This window comes from Nanorana parkeri, unplaced genomic scaffold (assembly GCF_000935625.1).
Source record: "Nanorana parkeri isolate BGI_ZX_2015 unplaced genomic scaffold, ASM93562v1 scaffold13, whole genome shotgun sequence".
Classification (NCBI taxonomy): Eukaryota; Metazoa; Chordata; class Amphibia; order Anura; family Dicroglossidae; genus Nanorana; species Nanorana parkeri.
The window spans coordinates 1616729-1637048 of record NW_017306281.1 but is presented as its reverse complement, the minus strand read 5'-3'; the positions used below and the strand labels follow the sequence as shown (position 1 = coordinate 1637048).

Genomic DNA, 20320 nt, shown 5'->3' with positions numbered 1-20320 from the left:
CCCAAGTGTGGACACCCGTGCCCTAACGGATGACAGCGTACAGCCGCGTCCTCCCGTAGGGAAGAACAGGCTGCTGCATGCAATCACATTCAGCACCTGTGCCTCCCGGGAATGGCTGTTTACGGGTGTGTACGCCCAGTGTGAATGAGGCCTTATAAAGGATGGGAAAGCAGAGGTAAGAGTCACACCTGATTCATTGGGGTTGATTTACTAACCTTATAAACACACCACGAACATGTATACACCTCTGTAGTGTGTTCCCTCCCAGCATGATCTATGGGTGGAATCTAAACACCTTTGTAGTGTGTACACACCCAGCAGGTGTGTTGTGCAAAGCCAAGCATGAATTGCAAGGTGATGTTGTGTAAATTAGCTCTATGTTGTGTTGCTTGCGTTGATGAATGCAGGAATGTAAATGCATGAGCTAACCATTTTTGTCTAAACTGTGAAGCAGCATTATATATGCATCATGTGCATGATTTTTCCATATATGGCATTAGTGGAAATATGCTTTTAGAGACTTTTTGGTTAATAAATATGTTTTGCTGTGTGAAAATCACACGCACTTAGTGCGTGCGTGTGTTTAGGTTAGTAAATCACCCCCATTGAGTTCTCTGTGTAAATAACAGTTTGCCCTGGATCAGCTAAGTATAGACAGGTGCACATGTTAAAAGGAGATTAAAGCCCCATTTGCTGGCTGAGAATACAAATATGAGGTAGTTATATGCAATATTATTATACAGGATTTATATAGCGCCAACAGTTTGTGCAGCACTTTACAATATAAGGAAGACATTACAATCACAATTCAAGACAAGATGGTAAGGAGGGCCCTGCCCCTGAGCGCTTACAATCTAAAAGGGAGGGAGAGGTGTGTATGGAGGTAGCTGTGTGGGGATGAATTGTTTGAGAACATGATGGTTCAGTGGTTAGGTTGAGGTGAATATATATCCATATATCACATTTACCTAACAAAAGGTGTTTTTGAAAACTTTATTTCAAGAAGGGTTTGGGCTTAAAACACCAGTTCATAGGATGGGGATTGGAAATTCCACAAATATGTAATACAGTCGAAATTTGTTTTCACTCCTATTTGCCATGTTAAAAAAACAAAGTATTTTTTTAATCTTAGCATAAAAGAAGAAATGTCCAAAATAAACTGTGTTTGTCACGGTCGCAAATGCAACACACTTTGGCATCAGTCATAAAATTATTTTATTTCACATTACAAGTTATAACCAAAATAATCAAATTCATATAACATGCTTGTTTACAAATTCATGGGAAGACTAGTGGTTAAAGGATTATGGCTTTTCATGTACTATGTTGGATGTGCAGCCTGTGATTGAAAATAGTAGCCAAAGAATGTGAAGTTTTTGTATTTAAATAAGCCATCGTCATATATAAATAAATGTAACCTCACTCCGAATCAAAGTAAACAGAAATGCAGCAATAGAGTGGAACAGAACTACGTGATTTGCTGCCAACATCCCTTTTATTAGTTCTTTCACTTCAAATATACAATAAACAACCTAAACCATAAAAACATACCTGTCAGGAGAGATCTATTGGGGATACCATTGCTGACCTCCACTGAAAAATGCAGGTTGCCTGGCTGTCAATTTTTTTTAAATCACTGACTCATAACAAGCATGCAGCAAATTCATCTGAATTCCTAATCTTTATACGTGTGTGGTGACTCAGTGAATCCAAAGCATTAGCATAACCTTTCAGATTGCAAGCTCTTGCTGGCAGGGCCCTCCTTAGCATCTGGTTTTGAATTGTATTGTAACGGTAATGTCTTCCTTTATATTGTAAAGTTCTGCACAAACTGTTGCCACTATATACATTCTGTATAATAATAACAGCCAGGCAGCTAGCATTTTACAGACCCCTGCATTATGTCAATGGAAACTAAAAACTCTCCCATTTGAAGAAAGCCGACAACCGACCGAATGGATTTCATCCTGAAATATTGAACCCGGACAAACGCATTTTAAATCCAGAATTGGACTGAGATCTCTGAGAGGTCAGGGGAGAGGTCAGAACTGGCAACCAACATTTCCCTTCATAACAAGTTCTGTTTTGTAGGGGATGATCCCAGTGCATTGTAGCACCATATAGAATACAGTGGTTGTGTTATGTACATTGAAGAAACACATAGCAGACATAAAAATGTTCACAATCCAAAAGCTTAGTTGTTTTATGGTACGTTAATATTCAAACTATAATGTGGTAATACTGTTAATCCCCCATCCCAACGTGTCCTTTACCTTGCATATCTTCCTTAGGCACAATGAACAAGATGGCTGCTCTCGTTCCCTTATATGTCAGCAATGGGTGTACTTTGCTCTGCCATATGCCTCTGAGAACACATGACGGGAAAGGATTTTCTTTGAGGATAAAGCACACATCCTTTAGTGTATACACAAACAGAAATTCATTGGGAAAATTGGGAGCGGCTTGGGTCCTGGGTCCAAGGGGGCTCATAATAAATCAGCAATTGTGTGCCATTATAACTTATGATTACTACAAAGATTTCAGATTTTCCTTCTTTAGACTATCTCAGGAGCAGAGAAAAATGATTTGTGATTGGCTGATATGGATTTCTGCATTGCTGTAACAAGAAGGCAACTGCAAAGTATCCCCCATAAGTATATGACCTTTGTAGGAACAGACAACACCCTTTATTTAAAAAAAAACCATCAAAATGTGCAAATCATCCCATCAAGAAATGCCAAGTTTGGAATATTGGACAATCCCTGAAATTCATAAGGAGTATTGTAGAAGTCTGTCTCCTGGTAGTGTGACAAACGATGGAACTTGCAACAAATTTATGTATGTGTCAGTAACAAAGGGGTGGAGAAATTATGATCAAATTCAGGAGCTAGTTTGTCCAATCGTGGAGCCAGCAGGATTTTTTTTTTTTTAAGAGCCAGCTCCATTGACAACAACTAGCGAAAACCTCAAAAGTTAGGCACTGGCTGTCATTTTGTAAAAGGTATCTGTGGTCAAAACTAAAAAGAAATATGTATTGCTATATTGAATTTCCATACGGTCTATCCCACTACAAATAGCTACAGTATGTTGATCTAGAAGTTTGTAAACGTACTTATTGAAGGTGCCCAAAGGATGTGCTTCTTCAATGTACGGACACAATTTCAGCCAGCTCTGTGAATCTGCACTTCCATGTGTCACAACTCGCAAAGCCTGCCTTCTGAACTTCAACTCAACGATATAACATTATCAATGCTTGCTGGAAGCAATGCATGATGGGCTAAGTAGTCTTGAGAAATGAAGATTGCATTACATCAAGCAGCAGGGAAGGAGATGCAAAGCACAATGGGAATCCAGGAAGTTATTGAAAGTGATGGGCAGTCAAAAGGCAGCATTTTCAGCTTTTAAGCTTTGATTGCATTATTAAAAACAATTCTAGTATGTATTCCTATTACAATGCTGATGTTGTAACATGATAGTAACATGATAGTATATGCTGGGACTCCTTGAATGAGCATTGGCTAACTGGCTCCTGGGAATTGTCCAGCCCTGTGCGAAGTTTCATATTAATCTTCAGCAACTGACAAAACTGCCCCAATCATCTTTCCTGCGAAGTGACGGAGTTATACAGGCAGAGGAGTAGGTATGCACCGATACCGGTTTTTAGGTTCCCGAGTACCGATATTTTGCTTTCACTACTCTCCGATACCGGGTGCCAGTGCTTCCGCTGGCTTTCCGGGCATCAGGAAGCTGGGCGGCAGGTAATAACATGCCACCCGGCTTCCTGATTGCCCGTGAAGCTGGCTCCATGTTTGGCCGACTCGATTGTGATTGGCTGGGAAGCCAGTTTCCCGGCCAATCAGTATCGAGCCTGCTTCCCGGCCAATAAGGAAGTCGGGCAGTGAGTAATGACCGGCCTCCCAGCTTCCTGATTGCCCAAGAAGCCGGCTCCATGTTCCCCTCAGCACTGCCTGTCAGAGGAAAACTTCCTCTGACCAGACGTTTCTGGTATCGGGGGTTAGTATCGGAGTTGTTGGGCAAGTACACACCCAAATACTCAATAACTGCACTGATACTGGTATCGGTGCATCCCTACAGAGAAGCTATCTAGAGAAGTTGGGAGAGTAATGAAAATGTATTCAAAATCAATTCCAGTGGAACTTCGAGACAAATTTGGTCACAGAAATGCCTCAAAGATGTGACACAACCAACAATTTGTCCCAACTTACTTACCACCTATTACAAATATGGCAGTATTTATGATTTATCAAAACAATAGCGCAATACAATGTTGCAAAAAACAACTACCTGAATTTGTTGCATGTGCTGGTGCTAACAGTGAAAATGTGGCAAGGTTTTCATGAATTTGGTGCAAGTCTTCTGACTGCATACATACACATCAGAAGCGTCTTGCCAATGTCTTTTTGAATCACCCCAATATATTTTTTGAGCTGGCTTGTTGTGTTTATTACCTACACCAGCTTCCATTGTATTTGAACTGGTTCATTTGAATACTAATGTGTGCCTTTTCAGATCAGTAATATCTCTATATAGGTTTCAGCCTGGAAATATGATTACATCAGCCATGTAAAACAAAAGAAATGTGAGCCGCCATGCCTTTGCCACAGAAGCCCCCGCTCTGCTAAAAAGCTTTTCATACATTGGCATTATTATTATTTTAGCTTTCTGTGAAACAGAACTGGACCACTGCAATTACTTTTAAATGCATTGTAAAAGTGATTGTGCTTCTTTACAACATTTTGTATCATGGGAAATTCTTACTGCAAATTGTTTCATTACAGACTTGGCTAAATAACCCCGGGAATTTAGGTGCTTGTTTTGTCTTGGGGGCTCAAAGAAAGTAGATATACTGATCTGATCCTTGGTTGCGCCGGGCTGATAGACCAGTCCTCGCAGCCGCTTCTTTTCTGGCTCCGGAGGTTTATTGACTACTGATGTCATCACATCTAAAGCAGGTCCATTGCTTGCATTAGGGCTCATTCAGATGGGCATACAAGTCTGTATGGCATTCAGGTCTGTAAAACCCCATCCCGGTAGGGACAAGTGCTACGCAGCAGCCTGTTCTTGTCAAAGGGAGGACGCGTCTGTCCAAGTGCAGACACCCGGACCTGCATGTATGTGCGCACGACAGCGTGTAATTGCGTGCATAGGGAAGAACAGGCTGCTGGGATTGTGTCTTTTTAACGGCGTGTACAGGCAATGTCTTTAGGCCGTAAAGATGTGTACACCCATCTGAATCAGCCCTTAGATATGAAGATGCCTTAGGTATGAAGACGCCAAGGAAAATTCTACAGCCGGATCAGAAGGCGAGAGAGGTGAGCACTGACTGCATGGAAGCTGGGATCAGGCTAGTAAAGCAGCTTTATTTGAGCCCCTAGACAATACGAGCCCTTAAACCAGAGTTCTTCTTTAAGTAGAAAGCAATGTTTAGTGGTGAGAATGGAAGGTAGATAAGAGGGGGTTACTGCATAGACCAATCTGAGGAGTGTATTAATAATCCTAAATAAGCACATCTTATTTGTGATGCCCAATTTTCTTTCTTTCTTTTTTTGGTAATGCATAGTAGTAGGTTAATAGCTTTTCAGGACCTCTAAGGCACTGTGTTTTTTGGCAAATATATTTAGAATTGTTCCCTTAGAGAACTGACTACATACAAACAGGCAGCTGTTTTGTGGTCTGGGCAGTGTAACAAGGCATAAGGTATAGCCATTGGTAAGAATGTAGATTCTTGACACAATAATGATGACATCACTCTGGTATAAGACAGGGTACACTCTGAAGCCTAAGCCAGGCCTTACCCACCACCTTTAGTCAAAACTCAGTTCCTCTGTTACTGCTTCTCAGCTAGGACTCTGGTTAGAGAGACATCATTGGGATGCCCAAGTCGTTATTATTCCATTGCCGAGAATGCAGCAGAAAGGGTAAGTCCCCTTGAATGGTACCATACTGACCATTTGGGGAAGGGGGGGGGGGCAGAATTGGAGTCCCATGAGATACAAGAATCCAGTGGGAATTTTAACCCCCCCTATAGTCCGATAAACATTGAAATATCTCTGCTGGGTTGGACAGTCATTGGAGAAAAAAAAGCCACCCAGAAGACTGGCAATCCATTTCTTTCACTTTTCTTCTCCTGCTATCCACCTGCAATTGCTCTTTTTTGTTGTTGTTGTTGTCTTCTTTAGCTCTTGGCAAATGTGCAGTATGTCTTGTGTGAAGTTCACAAAGTAAAATGCTTTTAGGCAGGCAGCGCAACAAAGAAAATGTCATCAGCTGTTCAGTGTGCAATGTTGAGCCTCCGGTTCATTCACATGTGCTGTAACGCCTCTTGTCCTTGTTCTGTGTAACCATCATCTCTGTTGAAATCTGACCAGACACCAAAGGATTCCTGGAAGGTGGCATTTCTCTGTGATAGGGGCATCCGTTTTTTATCCCTGGAGAAAAAACTAAATCTATGGAGAAAAAGCAAAATGTCACATGTACACTTCATTGCTTCAACAATCGCTCCCCAAACACAACTGCAACCAAAACAAACACAACAATGTCCTTATTTAACAGGCAGTGTGCAAATGTTGAAAACACACAAATCGATCACAAATTCCATAAATTAGGTTAGAGCGCTCACCAATGGAACCTAGCTGGTCCCTATCAATTACTGTGCTTTGCCTTTTTTCCTTTACAGTGATCCCAGAGTCACACATTGTGGATAAATACCATTTCTAAAATACACTGTTTACATGTAATAAGCTTAAGAAGCTTCACTCAGCTTTGTATGACTAACTTAGTCACTTTAGTAGCCTCAGGGCCGGATTAACATAGGGGCTAGTGGAGCTCCAGCTCCAGGCCCACCACTGAAAAAAGGCACATCTGGCCCAGATCGTCTTGGTATGCCCCATGGCAATCCGGATCAGCCGGGCTTCACACAATCAGGCACCTGAAGTGACGCAGTCCAGTATTCTTATGAGGTCCAGAAGAAATTATAGAACACCGGCAGCTCTCCTATCAGGCATATTAGATGGCGATCGCTGGGGCCTCGTGGAGCCTCAGTGAGGAGTGAGCAGCTGCCTGATTAGGGAGCCGCTTCTGCTTCTTCCCATCTGACAGCACCAGGCCCATGATGCTCTTAATCAAACCCTGACTAGTCCATGTAGAAAATTAATGCCCAGCAACATTGTCACATTGTAAAACACACACACAGCCTGTGCCAATGTGTGGCCGGGGGGTCAGGGGACAGAAAAGTACTGGGCATTTTTTACCTTAATCCTTAATGCAGAGAATGCACTAAGGTAAAAAAAAAATGCTCTGCTTTTATTACTACTTTAAGGCATGCTCTAGACTTGTTTAAAGGACTTCAGTATAATATTATACTTACCTATAACATTGCTCTTTTGAGATTTTTGCTCTCCAGCCGGCCTGGTGCTACACAACCTCTGCCAGACGTTATTAAAAGTAGGGATGCACCAATATCGGATTCTCGGTATCGAGTACTAATATTTTTTTATCGCTACTCGCCGATACCGAATACTGATACTGGCATCCTGAGGTAGCGTGGGCCCGGCTTCTCGGCCCATCAGACCCGCCGCACGGCTTCCTGATTGCCGGGTTCATACTCCCATGTAACACTGTGGGGCAGCCTGGCTTCCTGACTAATTAGGAAGCCATCTATCGGTGCATCCCTTAAAAGGCTAACACAGGGTGCATTGCCAGTCCATTCAAAATGACAGGGTTGTAATGCATGTTAATACACAATGTAGCCTGATACCACGGATGTGTGAACCTGGCCTTAGAATTCCACTACATTACAAATGAATGCACATATTCAATATTTTCTTAGGCAGGAGACTTTGTCGGTTATATTTTGGGCGAATAGGTTGTTCCTTAGCTTAGAGAATGAGATGAAGCTCTGCTGACTTCCAGCATCCAATCATGTGAAAGAAAAATAACTGTTTTCATTTTCCTTCCACACGATTGGGTATTTTTGGCAAAGTGACTTCTCACCACAATCACACAGCAAGGAAAAAATTCCCTTTCAAACTTAATTGCCTTTAGCGAATCAACCACTATGTGAATAACATAAAACTTGTGGTGGGAGAATTGATAGGAAACATAATTTTTTACATTTTTACCTTTCTTTCTATATAAAACCTTGGTAATAAAGCAAAATGTATGCATATCTGATACTAAATTAAAGCCCCATCTGCCCTAAAAAACAATGTATACATTTGTTAGGGTAGACTACACAGTTAAACAGACATGTCGGAAATGTAATAAAAAATACTTTCCAATTTAAGGGTGGTAAGAGAGGAAAAGACCCTGGGGCTGAAGTGGTTATGACAAGGGCAGCATCAATGGTGTCTGCAAGCTTCAAGCCATAGCAGGAACATAACTACTTTGTCGAAATCAAGTTTGTTTTGACTCAAAGATATTGTTATGCGTTTGAACATGTCTACAGGTTCAACCACAATGTTATGTCCATAGCCAGTTAATTAAGGTTACTTCACCTGACTTGATGCTTCAGTAAGGCAGGATGCAATGCCTGCTTAAATGTTTTCCCAAATTTTTTACCGACTTTTGTGAAAGTGGAACTGAAGCCAAAAAAGGAAGGAAGGGTTATAACCCCTGTCAGCAGTGTCCCACTGGGTACATTTCCTTTCACTCCCTGTCTGATAGCCACAACAGGATGTGAGAGGAAATCCCTCCAAAGAGAGAGATATTCCTTGTGGTCAGCAGGATCTCCAGAACTAGTGTCCCCATTGGAATATTTCCCCTCTATTCCTGTTCTGGTGACAACTCAAAATTTGGGACAAATACCAGGACAAATAGAGAGGGTGAATCTCTTTAATGGGGACACAGATAGCAATAAAAACCTGACAGGTTTTCTAATCCCTCTCCACTCTACCCAAAACTAAAATAAAAGTTTTGGCTTCAGTTGCACGTAAAGCTCCAATACCGTTAGGTGCAGTGCAGAACTGATCTTTATGAGAAAATAGTGTATTAAGACGAGGGACACGGAATGGCTATTCTGATTGGCAACAAAATGCAATGTAAAACACTTTCTTTTTAACAATCCCACAATCAGCCAATCCGAATGCCATCAGCAGCACTCATGACAGCACATGCCCACAACATGCAAAAAAAAACAAAAACTCCAACACACAGCAATACAAAGGCAATGAAGATGAATCCTACAAGAGAGATAAGCCTGCTGATTGGCTGCAAAGTGGGATCATCAGCAATCAACCCAGCTGCTACCATTGGCATAATGGCAGTAAACATCCTGATGGAAAGACATAAATAGACATGACAGCAATTAACATACGAAATGGAATTATATAAATAAATATAGGTGTATATGTGTATTTATTTATCAGAATGCTAAACAAACTAAACACACTGCTCCCATCAGTTGCATGGTATCTTGTATGTACAACCTGCCATTAGCAGACAACATACAAGTTATGACCACATTCATTATAATACAGCAAGATGAGGTGGCTTGGACATCAACTAAACTTAAAAGCAATGAAAATGAGAACATATCAGCAGTTTGTAGTAAGAGAGAAAATAAATCTTGTATACAAAACCATGTTTTTGTCACAGTGATCTCATTGTATAATTGTTATACAGAATTGCAAAATCTAGTAGAGTAACTGATGTTGATAAGCTGATGACTAAGGTAGTGCCATTTGATAAGAGATCAGTCACTCATCTCACTAATTCCCTAAGGGGCCTGTTTGTAAACAATGCACAGGGCCCTCTGCCCTGTGAATATCTAAGTATTTGTTTTGGACAAATAATGCCAAAAACAAATGTTCTTAATATATTTTTTCTAGTTCAAATGGATTGTCATGTAATACTACAATTTAAAGTGTTGCCAACAGTATCAAACAATTTCCAGGAATGCTTTGCTGGTGGGCTGTTATTATCAAACTAGCAGGCCCAATGCTGTCTCAGTCTACAACCATGTATTTCCTGAATATTCTGTATGTTTATAAAACTGAAAAATAAATACTGTTATTTTTTTTTCTATTGTGTTGTCCTTCTCAAAAAAATGCCTCACATGTTACAAAGAAAGGAAATAATTGAATTTACAGCAAAGGGATTTTCCAGGGACATCTGTCAACTATGCAATCCTGTATCAACAATGCATCCAATTTGAATGTCAACAATCTGCTTTAAAGTGCTATAGCCATTTATGTGTATGGTTATAGGTAAAGCCCTTCAGTGGACAGGCACACCTAAGTGATGACCTCAATGCATTTATGGGATTTATGGACTACAAACACAGCAAAAATGTAAAATGAATCCAAAACTGACATTTGTGTTTTTGGTAGATGCTGAAGAGGCAAACCACCTGACCACCAGTTTCTACAATCTCTTGGCAACTATTAGTATTAGGAGTTGCTGCTGTGCTTTTTATAAAGGACCCTACCTGTTGGATTTTTTTAAAATATAAATCTTATCATTGAGAATGCATGCAGGAATCCCCCAAAACTCTCAGAGGGACAGGAACAGAGTCTAAAAAAACAAGAGATATCTTTCCCTCATGGATTCAATTGTTCCATGCCTCTCTTCCACTGGACTGTGTAGTGTTCATGTGGAGCACCCCTATTTTCCTTCACCATCATGTTCTCTGTACTGTTTCTTACCTTACCGGTTTCCATGGTTTCTTCTCTTATATTTGACAGTGCTTTTGTATGCATCATGAGACCCACCTCTGTTATATAGTGATTCTGATAAAAACTTAGTGGTCTGGGTTTGTCAATATAACCTTTGTATCGCTTCTCGGTCATACACTGTTTATTTGCCTTACATGTTTGCGCTCTTTGTTATGTAGGAGACATAATCTGCACATATTGCCCTATGTACTTCTACTCATTTATCTAAATGTTTAATAAAGATTTCTTCCTGAATTCTATAATAAGTATGTTAGGGAGTTTGAGACAGTCTGCAATAAAGTTACTCACCTGTTGTCAAAACTAAAAAATATATTGGCAATGCCATACTACATGAAAAAAGTAGACCCTCTCACCACACCTCTTATAACATTGGTCAGAAGCTAAACCAAAGGCCTAAAATGTGAGCTTTCATCTAAATTTGATAAAATATCTTTATTTGGATGACTTTATCTCTCAAGGAGTTTAGCATACAAGTCATCTCAAATTCCTGCCAACTGTCCTCTGCCAGTGTGCAAATCATGGCAAACCACTTGCTTTATACTCTCAACATCTTTAGTAAACCAGCCTCAAGTGTTCCAGGATAAATCACATGCAGGACTCACAATGACTTGACCTTACCCAACAGCTAGCACACACAGAATAATGTATATTGAAAATGTGGATACATCTCTTTTGTGATTAACTGTAATGTTGTTCTAAATAAAACCTAAACTACTGAAAGAAAATGCAATGAGTAAAAAAATGGACAGCAGTTGTACACATGAATGTATAAAACTTATATGAGGGTGATACAACACATGACATCATATGGGTTACATAAAAAATAAACTCATGCGTTTCAAGGTCATTACATGCTCAATGGATATGGAAGTCAACGGACGGCAAAACTCTCAACATGTATGGAGGACACCTGACAGCAAAGGAAGGCCTTTTACCTGGAAAATACCATCATTGAGAGGAGACAGAAAAGCCATGATGTGAAAATAATCAAATAATTGTATGCAGGGTGGAAACCATCACTAAAAAAGATGAGAATATTATTCTTTAGGACTGAAACCCTTCTTTATTTGCATCAGTGAAAGAGGATGATTAAGGCAAACATTTCACAAGCAGGCTAAAATAGTTCTATAACAAAAATATGTTTAAGGTATTTTCCTAATGCCATGTAATGTCTAATGATATAGAAGGTAGATTAAAAGGAGAACTATGAGGCGAGTGCTTTTCACTCACCTCATAGTTCTAGACGACCTGTGACAATGAGACTGTCACAGGTCGGCTACAGCTCGCTGTATACTGAGCCTAGGGTGACAGGAGGACACTAGTTTGTGTCCTCCCGTTACCCTAAGGAGAACTATGGGGAAAAGCCTTAACCCCATAGTTCTCCTTTAAACAATACAGTTCATTCATACACTAAGGCCTTTCTAGTGACATAAGTGCACTATCCCACAACCAGGAAGAATAAGTCATTGTTCTTTTTACTGCCCTCAAAAGAAGGTGAAATCTAACAGGCTGCTTTCTAGCATGACAGTGCACACCGTTTCTGTGCTTGGTTCTATCTTATTACATAAGCCCTCTGCCACTATTGCTACTGAAAAATACTCAAGCTAGTCATTTACAAGGGGAAAAAAACTGCCTACAGCATCTTACAGTAGTTTGGAGGTGGTTTAAAGTATTACCCCATTTTGAATGTTTTACATTTTGTAATGTTACAACTTTTAAGTAAAATGCATTTGACTGGGATTTTCTCACTTTAAGACTTTGAAAGAACAAAAAAACGAGTCAATACATTGTCCAGACCTTAATACATTTTGAAATGTATTAAGGTCTAGGCTATATTTTGAAACTACTTTAGTCTAACTTGACTGTGTTTACGGTCACTACCCTGATTCCGCAAATCTCAGGATTCTTTATGATGTAAACACTTTTGGTCTTGAATACCCTGCATTTGGCTCCATCCATCTTGCCTTTAACCAGCCCTGATTTTTCAGTCCCTGACTATGAAAAGCATCTTCACAACACAATGCTACCATCACTATAAGTCAATGTTAGGGTGGTGATCATTGTTGGCATTGCTTTGTGCCAAAGCTAAAAAGTTGTGTTTTGATTTAATCAGACCAGAACCTTTTTCCACATCTGACAAACTCCAAATGGGATTGGATACAAGTTTTTTTTAATAATGTCTTTCATGTTGTCACTTTTCCATAAAGCCCGGCTTTTGTGAAACATACAGGTTATAGTTGTCTCAAGGACGGTGTCTGCTATCTGAGTTGGGGATCCCTTCATGCTCATTCAGGAGGACCACTGACCCTTTGGTTGCTTTTGCGATTAATGACAATTTAGTTTTGGTGGATGGCATTATCTAAGCAAAGTTGTGGTTGTGCTATATTCTTTCCTTAACAGTGGATATAATGGTGCTCTAGAGGAAGATTTCTTTTTTTCAATAAGTCAGCCCTGATTGGTGCCTCTCCGTAATTCTATCCCACACTTGCCTTGATAGCTTTTTATTATTCTCCATGATGTTCTTTGTTTAAATGCATTCCCCAAACAACTTTGGGGCCACCCAGAAACAGGTGTATATACTTGGGATCATATGACCTTTTAAATAGAGGCAGGTTGATTCCATTCAGCCCATTATGTGACGCTGAAGACACAAACCAAAGCTTATTTGAAAGATTCACAGCAAAGTGGTGAATACTTATATAATGAGACTTTTGAGGTTTTGTAACTATCAATTCTGAAAATGAAATAGATTTTTTTCCGTTTCATAATTACCATTTTTTGTAGATCCGTGGCATAAAATCCCAGTTAAATCTATTCAATTACAAGTTACAAGTTCTAACACTACAAAATGGGAAAAAGTTCTAGGGTGCCGATTACGTTTCAACTTGAACATGGAAAGGCAACAGTTTAAGAAAGGCTTTGCTATTGGTTTATTCTATGGGAGGTGCACCAATATGCAACACATTGTGTTTTAAAATATGCTCATTAATATGTAAAAGTTATTTATTATGCCAAGCGTCATAGTCTTGGGTCCTGCTTTTCCGTTGAGCTTGGTAGAGAGGTTTAGAGAAACTGGAGAAGAGAGAAGACATTGCTTATACCAACCAATAAAATAGTCGAGTCTATTTTCTAACTTTCTTTACAAAACGACTATTCAAATCCAATTGGTTGCCACTGACTATGCAACATTTTTCCTCTCTCCAATCCTTTTTTGTTCTCAGTGTGACTTGGGACAGAAACACTACTATTTAATCCCTAAATGGTGTGATTTTGTGTTTACTCAAATAAGTAATCACCCCAAAAACACCACAATTGATGCACATTCCTTGCAGCCAAAGTGATGTCAATTTTGACAACATTTTCCTTGTTTTGAGATTTTTGTTTGCATTATTCAAAACTTTAAAAGGTTATCCCTATTGATTTCATAATCATTATGAAACAGTATGGGTTAAAGGTCTACAAATAACCAAAGAATCAAAACATATTTATCAAAACTGGAGAAGACAAAATCTGGAGCAGCTGTGCATGGCAATCAATCAGCTTCGCTCTTTTATTTTCAAATCTCAACTGAACAAACTGAAGAGAGAAGCTGATTGGTTGGCATGGGCAATTGCTCCAGATTTTATCTGCTCCAGTTTTGATAAACTCCCCCCTTTGTATACATATAATAATTTAAAAAAATGTATCTATGAATGTATAACAAGTGTTTATTAAAACAGCAGAAGTCATTGTTCCTTGGATATGTACCGTATTTTTCGCTCCATAAAATACGCACTTTTTTTCCCCCAAAAGGAGGGGGAAAATGTGCCTGCGTCTTATGGAGCGAATACCTATCGCCCGACGCCCGGGACATGCAGTTTCGGGCGCCGAGCGAGTAGTTTCTTTTTGTACATTCAGCCCTGCTCCTGACAAGCAGAGCTGAATGTACAGTGGGAGCCGCTGTTCGTTTAATACAAGCGATCTAAGTAGATCCCTTGTATTAAATCGAGCGGCGGCGGCATCGGCGATCGTGTCCGCCCCCCTGCCGAGGTTTTCTGGGTCCCCGTTCCTCTGGGGGACCGTGACCGTCACGATCCCCCATAGGAGCTCACCATAGAGCCCATTGAGCAGATGAAGAACGACGTTCTTCGTCTGCTCTGTGTGATTACTGAGACAGCGCCACCTGTCTCAGCAGTCACGAACTGCAGCTTCTGTGACAGAATTTCTGTCATAGAATTTCTTTCACAGAAGCCATGCGTCCTATCGTCCGGAGCGTCTTATAGACCGCAAAATACGGTAAATGTAATATTTGCCATGGTATTTATCCCCAGCTCATCATATCTCCTTGTATAGGGGACATGCTAACTTATGGTGCCTGGAGAAAGAACAGTCCTTGTGAACATTAACAACAAGATTTTACCTTCATTTTTATGCCATGGTTGCTATAGAACTTTAGACACAGCAACTGATAAAGCCAAAGCACAGCTTTATTCGGTGGCCTAAGCACTTGCTGAGCAGTAAGTACTTGTCAAGCGCAACAAGCTGTCAGAGCTCTGTAAGGCTGATCTGAGTGTACAATTTGTAGCTGAACATACAGCACAAGGAAGGAAAGTAGCATTAATTTGTGAACAAGTTATTTTAAAAAATGCAAGTAGACTATATAGCATGAATAACCCAATGGGAAATGACAAAGGTCTGAGGTATTTGTCTCCACTGAACTTATCAATCATTTTTCACCGCTGAACATGGAATGATGGGCAATGCAATTCAGAGGGACCTGTCACTATAGAGAAAGTTCTAAAGCATACCTGTAAAAAAAAAAAAGACAGGACATAATCCCATTCCCTGCTTGACTTGAGCCTATTGGAAGTATTGGTTTTAGTGTGGACTTCAGCAGTAGATTTCTCAGCACTGGGGCAGAGTACAGTGGCACAGGCAGCAGGAAATGCGAGCATGCCCTGTATTATTTTACAGGTAAGGTTTGCGTTAAAATTTGTTCCTGTTCTAGTGATAGGATCACTTTAATAAAACCTATGCTGAAAGAATTATAGGGGTTGACATTGCTGGCCATCTTCTAATAATGCTAGTTTAACTGGATATCTCTGACTGCAATTTGCTAACATGGAACAAGCATACAATCCTTATCTGCATACTCGCTCCAGGTCAGTGGCATAGAAAGTACTGATGGCATTAGAGCAGCATGACAGACAGGAAAATATATTTTTAGAAGAAGAGGTCGGCAATAGCAGCCTTCATTATTTCTCAGTGTAGGTTTTATGTACAATTGTAGCATGTTACACATTCTTTACAGCATGGTTGCCAAAAAAAAAAAGCTACTAAAATTATAATTGTTGTCTGTATATTTTTATATACAAATGATACAAAACCCAGCTGAAGGACATTACTTACAGCCTTTTGATGCTAGATTCCTGTGGGTTGGGTGCTTTGGAGTTAATAATGGGCGGCATTGTTGGCAGCTTTGTTTCCTCATCTGCTTCTTCGCTGCAAAAATGCAATATTTCAGTTAGGCTGGTGTCATAGGTAAACGTTTAGAGAAACAGTTAGATGGATTATTGCACCTTTGACAACATATAGTATTTATTCACTGGCTGTATTTGAACAATTGTAATAGTTATACCATGGCTATAGTGGAATACATTGTATATGGTAGGCACTCCCTAGTTGTAGTGGTGTTCAACAGTGCTCATTGCCTGACTGTAATGGTGAGAACTCCTTGGCTATAGTGATGCTGGTCACTTTCTAGCTGTAGCCATGTTCACTCCCTGGCTGTTGTGGTGGTCATTCTCTAGCTCAGTGGTTCTCAACCTGTGTAACCTCAGGAGCCACATATGTACTTGGTCATTAAGTTGTGGCCCAAGTCGCACTGCACTGGAATGCACGGCATTGCAGTACCACGCTTTCCAGTGTGGGCGATCAAACTAAGGGAGGGAGGTGTGTTTGGGGTGCCATTCAAATGAATGAGAACGCAGCACACCTCCCACACCAGAACACGTGGTAGGTGCGATTGCACGGTACAGTGTGTTAGGTGCATGGGACTGTGAATGGGCCCTCAAAAACACAGACAGACACATACAACCACAGACATTCTCACACACACACACACATTAAAAAAAAAAAGTTTTTTTTGGAGTAAGATCCACCCAGTCTCCCTAGCTTAAGAGAACTGGAGTGGATCCTCAGCCTGGGGTCCATTGTGGGCTGCGGTGCTGTGACTGAGCTCCATCCATATGTGCATTGCTTGTACAGCTTCCTTGCGCACCCTGTAGAGGTGCCAGGAGCCAAAACGTGAAGTCACTCTGGTCCAAGCACCTCTATAGGGCATGCAAGGGAGCTGAAAGCAATGAATGTATGGATGACGCTCCAAGCCCATCCCAACTCAGGCTGACACTTGGCACCGGGCAGTCTATTTTGATGCACGCTAGGGGGAGGTTGAGGAGCCTCTCACCTAGCGCATTGGAAGGCACGCGGCGACCAACTAAGCATGGGGTTGCAACCCACCAGTGAAGAACCACCGCTCTAGCTTTTTTAGCAGCTAGTTCTGGAGTTGAGCAGTCATCAGTCCCTTGCTGTAGTTGATATTGTGCTCTCTAACTAGACTGATGAACACTATACCTTGTTAAAGCAACTTTGTAGTCCAACAAACCTAATTAGTGAAACATATGCACTGTATAACAGGCATCACATAATATCTGCATTTACCTTCAGTGTTCTGCTCAAACCCCATCATACTCTGCTTCCATATATGAAACAAAAGGTGCACACTGTCCTTTGCTTCCCACTATGCAGCAATCCATTGCATTGCTGTCATTTGCAGCACTATGTGATCTCATACGGGGGGAGGTAGGGGTCAGTGTTCAAGCCCTATGCAAATACCAAATTTCAGAAAATCTGTATTTTCAAGGGCATGTCAGGATGCTTCAGTGGCAGAGTGGGGTGAAGGGCAGTGCTGGAAAGGTATAGATAGGCACCTTGTAATACATGCGTTACAGTTCACATGTTTTTGTCAAAATACGTTGTCGCTTTTAGTTGAGTGATGCCACCTTTGTCTAGTTGTGGTTAATCTTTGTGTCTAGTCAATTAGCTGGAGATGTGTATTATGACCCTATATGATTTGAAAGAAAGCAGTGGGGTAGACTACTAGACACAAGGAATAAAATAATATATATTATCTATAGCCAGGTAATAATCACCATGAATATCACTGCAAGAGCCACATAGTGACTATCAGAGTATTACCACTAGAGCCAAGGAATCAATATAATCTCTACTCAATTGTTTGGTCATACCCACAAGCTTATGGTATGCTCAGTTTGACATTTTCAGCACACGCATTGCAATGTACATTACCAGGATCCCAACTTTTAGAGCCATACCCTACATTTAAAACATTTGTTAGGCTTTGTCTCATCACCTTTTATAGTAAGCAAGCTCCTCTTGCAGCATGAAAACCTTGGATTTCAGCTCATTCCTTTCATGTAAAACATCTCGCAGCTCTTGCAATGTAAACCTGGGCCGACTTGAATCTTTCAGGTCAAAAGACGTTTTGTCTGAATCAAAGATGGGGTCTTCATTTATGGCATCAGCCTGAAGAAAAGATCAAAACGCAAGAATTATATTTATAGCACTGAATGTGTTTAATTATGGTTTAAACAGAGTAAAAGTTTAACATACAAAGCTTTTTTACTACTTTTAAAATGAAAATTCTATAATAGTTCAGTCTATTGGTAGTCAAACCTAATCTTTGTGGTTTCCCACTGCGCCATTACAACAATTAGGAAACCTAATCATTGCTGGAAGCTATAACACTGAAAAGGACATTAAACCCAAACCAGCTTCTAGAACCTACTTCCATTTCTAATAGTTCAGAGATTACTCAAGTGTATTCAGTGCTGATAAGCCCCTTTTACCAATATACCTATTCCAAGCCATTTATAGATGTTATCTTTAATTTAAGCTATATTATTATGTTATTGGAGTTGTGCTGCTTGTAGAAAGTCCATTTAGTGATGCTGTGCCTTGCAAACCACTGTCAGTGTCCGGGGGTTCTAGGCAACAGTAAACTGCAAGATAATGAACACCACTGAAAATGGAACAGGTCGCTGTCTGCAAAATGAAAATGTGAAAAAAGGTGCTGCAGGCAGTAGGACTGCAGAGGAGTGGTAAGGTGACCAATCACCCCGCACATAGTTAGTTGGCTGAAGTGACCAGTCTCGTGGCCAATTATAGGTGCCCATTTCATGATTATAGGCAACGTTTGCGCTCCAATGATATTGCAGAAAGGCATGAGCAATGAAGAAAACAACATATACAGACAAGGTAGAAAATATTGCTTGCCAGAGTTCAGCCTAGGGCCTCATTCACACAGCCGTGCATATATGCACGTATTGTACCATATGCAACATATGCAAATAAATGGCTCCATACACATAGCCGTGTATGGAGCCGTATATTTGCGTATCGTATATATGTGCAAAAATAGATTGGAACCGAGATGCATCCGGCAAATTTTCCATTAGGAATGATAATAGTGCACGCATATAAGCACATACGCTCGTATATACGTGCATAGATGCGTATATACGCAATATACAATTTTGCTTGCGTTATGTGTGAATGAGGCCTCAAAGGTTTTAGGTGAACAAAGCCCCTGTACAAGATTGTACAAAATAAAAAAAATACATCATTCACAGGTTGCACAATACCTTTGAGGCCTTGATTAACTACCTCCCGGCCAGCCGCTGTGTATACACGGCCTGCCGGGAGCTTCTTGGATGTAACTGGGCGTGTATACACGTCCTGTTACATCTGCCCGCTCGGGCGCGCGAGCGGGAAATCCCCGCTATTTGTAAACAGGCAGCGATGCCCGTTAATATACAAGCGATCCGCCGGCTATAGAGCCGGCGGATCGTCGGTAAAAGCTTTTAAAGCGTCGCCTATGGCCAATTTTGGGTATGCTAGTTTTTTACGATTTTGCGAGTGCGCGCAATTTTTACGCTTGACATGTTTGGTGTCTATTTACCCGACGTGACCCCATCTTTTATATTTTACCAAAAAAGTGGGTAATATTAGTTGTTTTATAGCATAATGTAAAAAAAAAATTCTCAAAATTTTCAGTAATTTCTCCTGAATATAGTAAAAAATAAAACCCCCAGTAGTGATTAAATACCACCAAAAGAAAGCTCTATCTGTCCCCAAAAAATGGTATAAAATTAATTTCAGTACAGCGTTGCGTGACAGAATAAATGTCAGTCAAAGTACCGCAGCGCTGAACACTGAAAAATGGCCTGGCCAGGTAGGGTATCTAAACACCTGGTCTTCAAGCAGTTAAAGGAAGGAGAGTGGAGCTTCCAACTCATATGACACTAGGAAGCATTTGTACATAGAATAATGTGCACACTGAGATAAAGATAGAAGACCCCAAATCAACTATACATCTCACAGCCTGTGCAGAGAGTGAACACATCCATAAACAGCGACAGACCTAGGGGCAGCTGTGTTATATCTAATACTCAGTGGCGTAACAACCGGGGGTGCAGCAGGGGCGCGGGCACCGGGCGAAAAGTGAAGGGGGGGCGCCGGCCGAAAATGGCACTTTCGGCTAAATGCCGAAAGTGACATTTTCCTGC

The 20320-nt window shown here is 40.6% G+C and overlaps 1 protein-coding gene across 1 annotated transcript in view; it reads right to left on the bottom strand.

Annotated features, from left to right (window-relative positions):
• Window positions 1-6166: 6166 nt before the first annotated feature.
• RILPL1 (Rab interacting lysosomal protein like 1) overlaps window positions 6167-20320 on the bottom strand; it is a 30443-nt gene continuing 16289 nt past the window's right edge. Inside the window, exons 5-7 of the mRNA XM_018557508.1 lie at window positions 18106-18278; window positions 16083-16175; window positions 6167-6467 (exon numbers count right to left, since the gene is read on the bottom strand). Coding sequence (XP_018413010.1) covers window positions 6323-6467; window positions 16083-16175; window positions 18106-18278 — 411 coding nt within the window. The 3' untranslated portion in view covers window positions 6167-6322. The remainder of the gene's footprint in view (window positions 6468-16082; window positions 16176-18105; window positions 18279-20320) is intronic.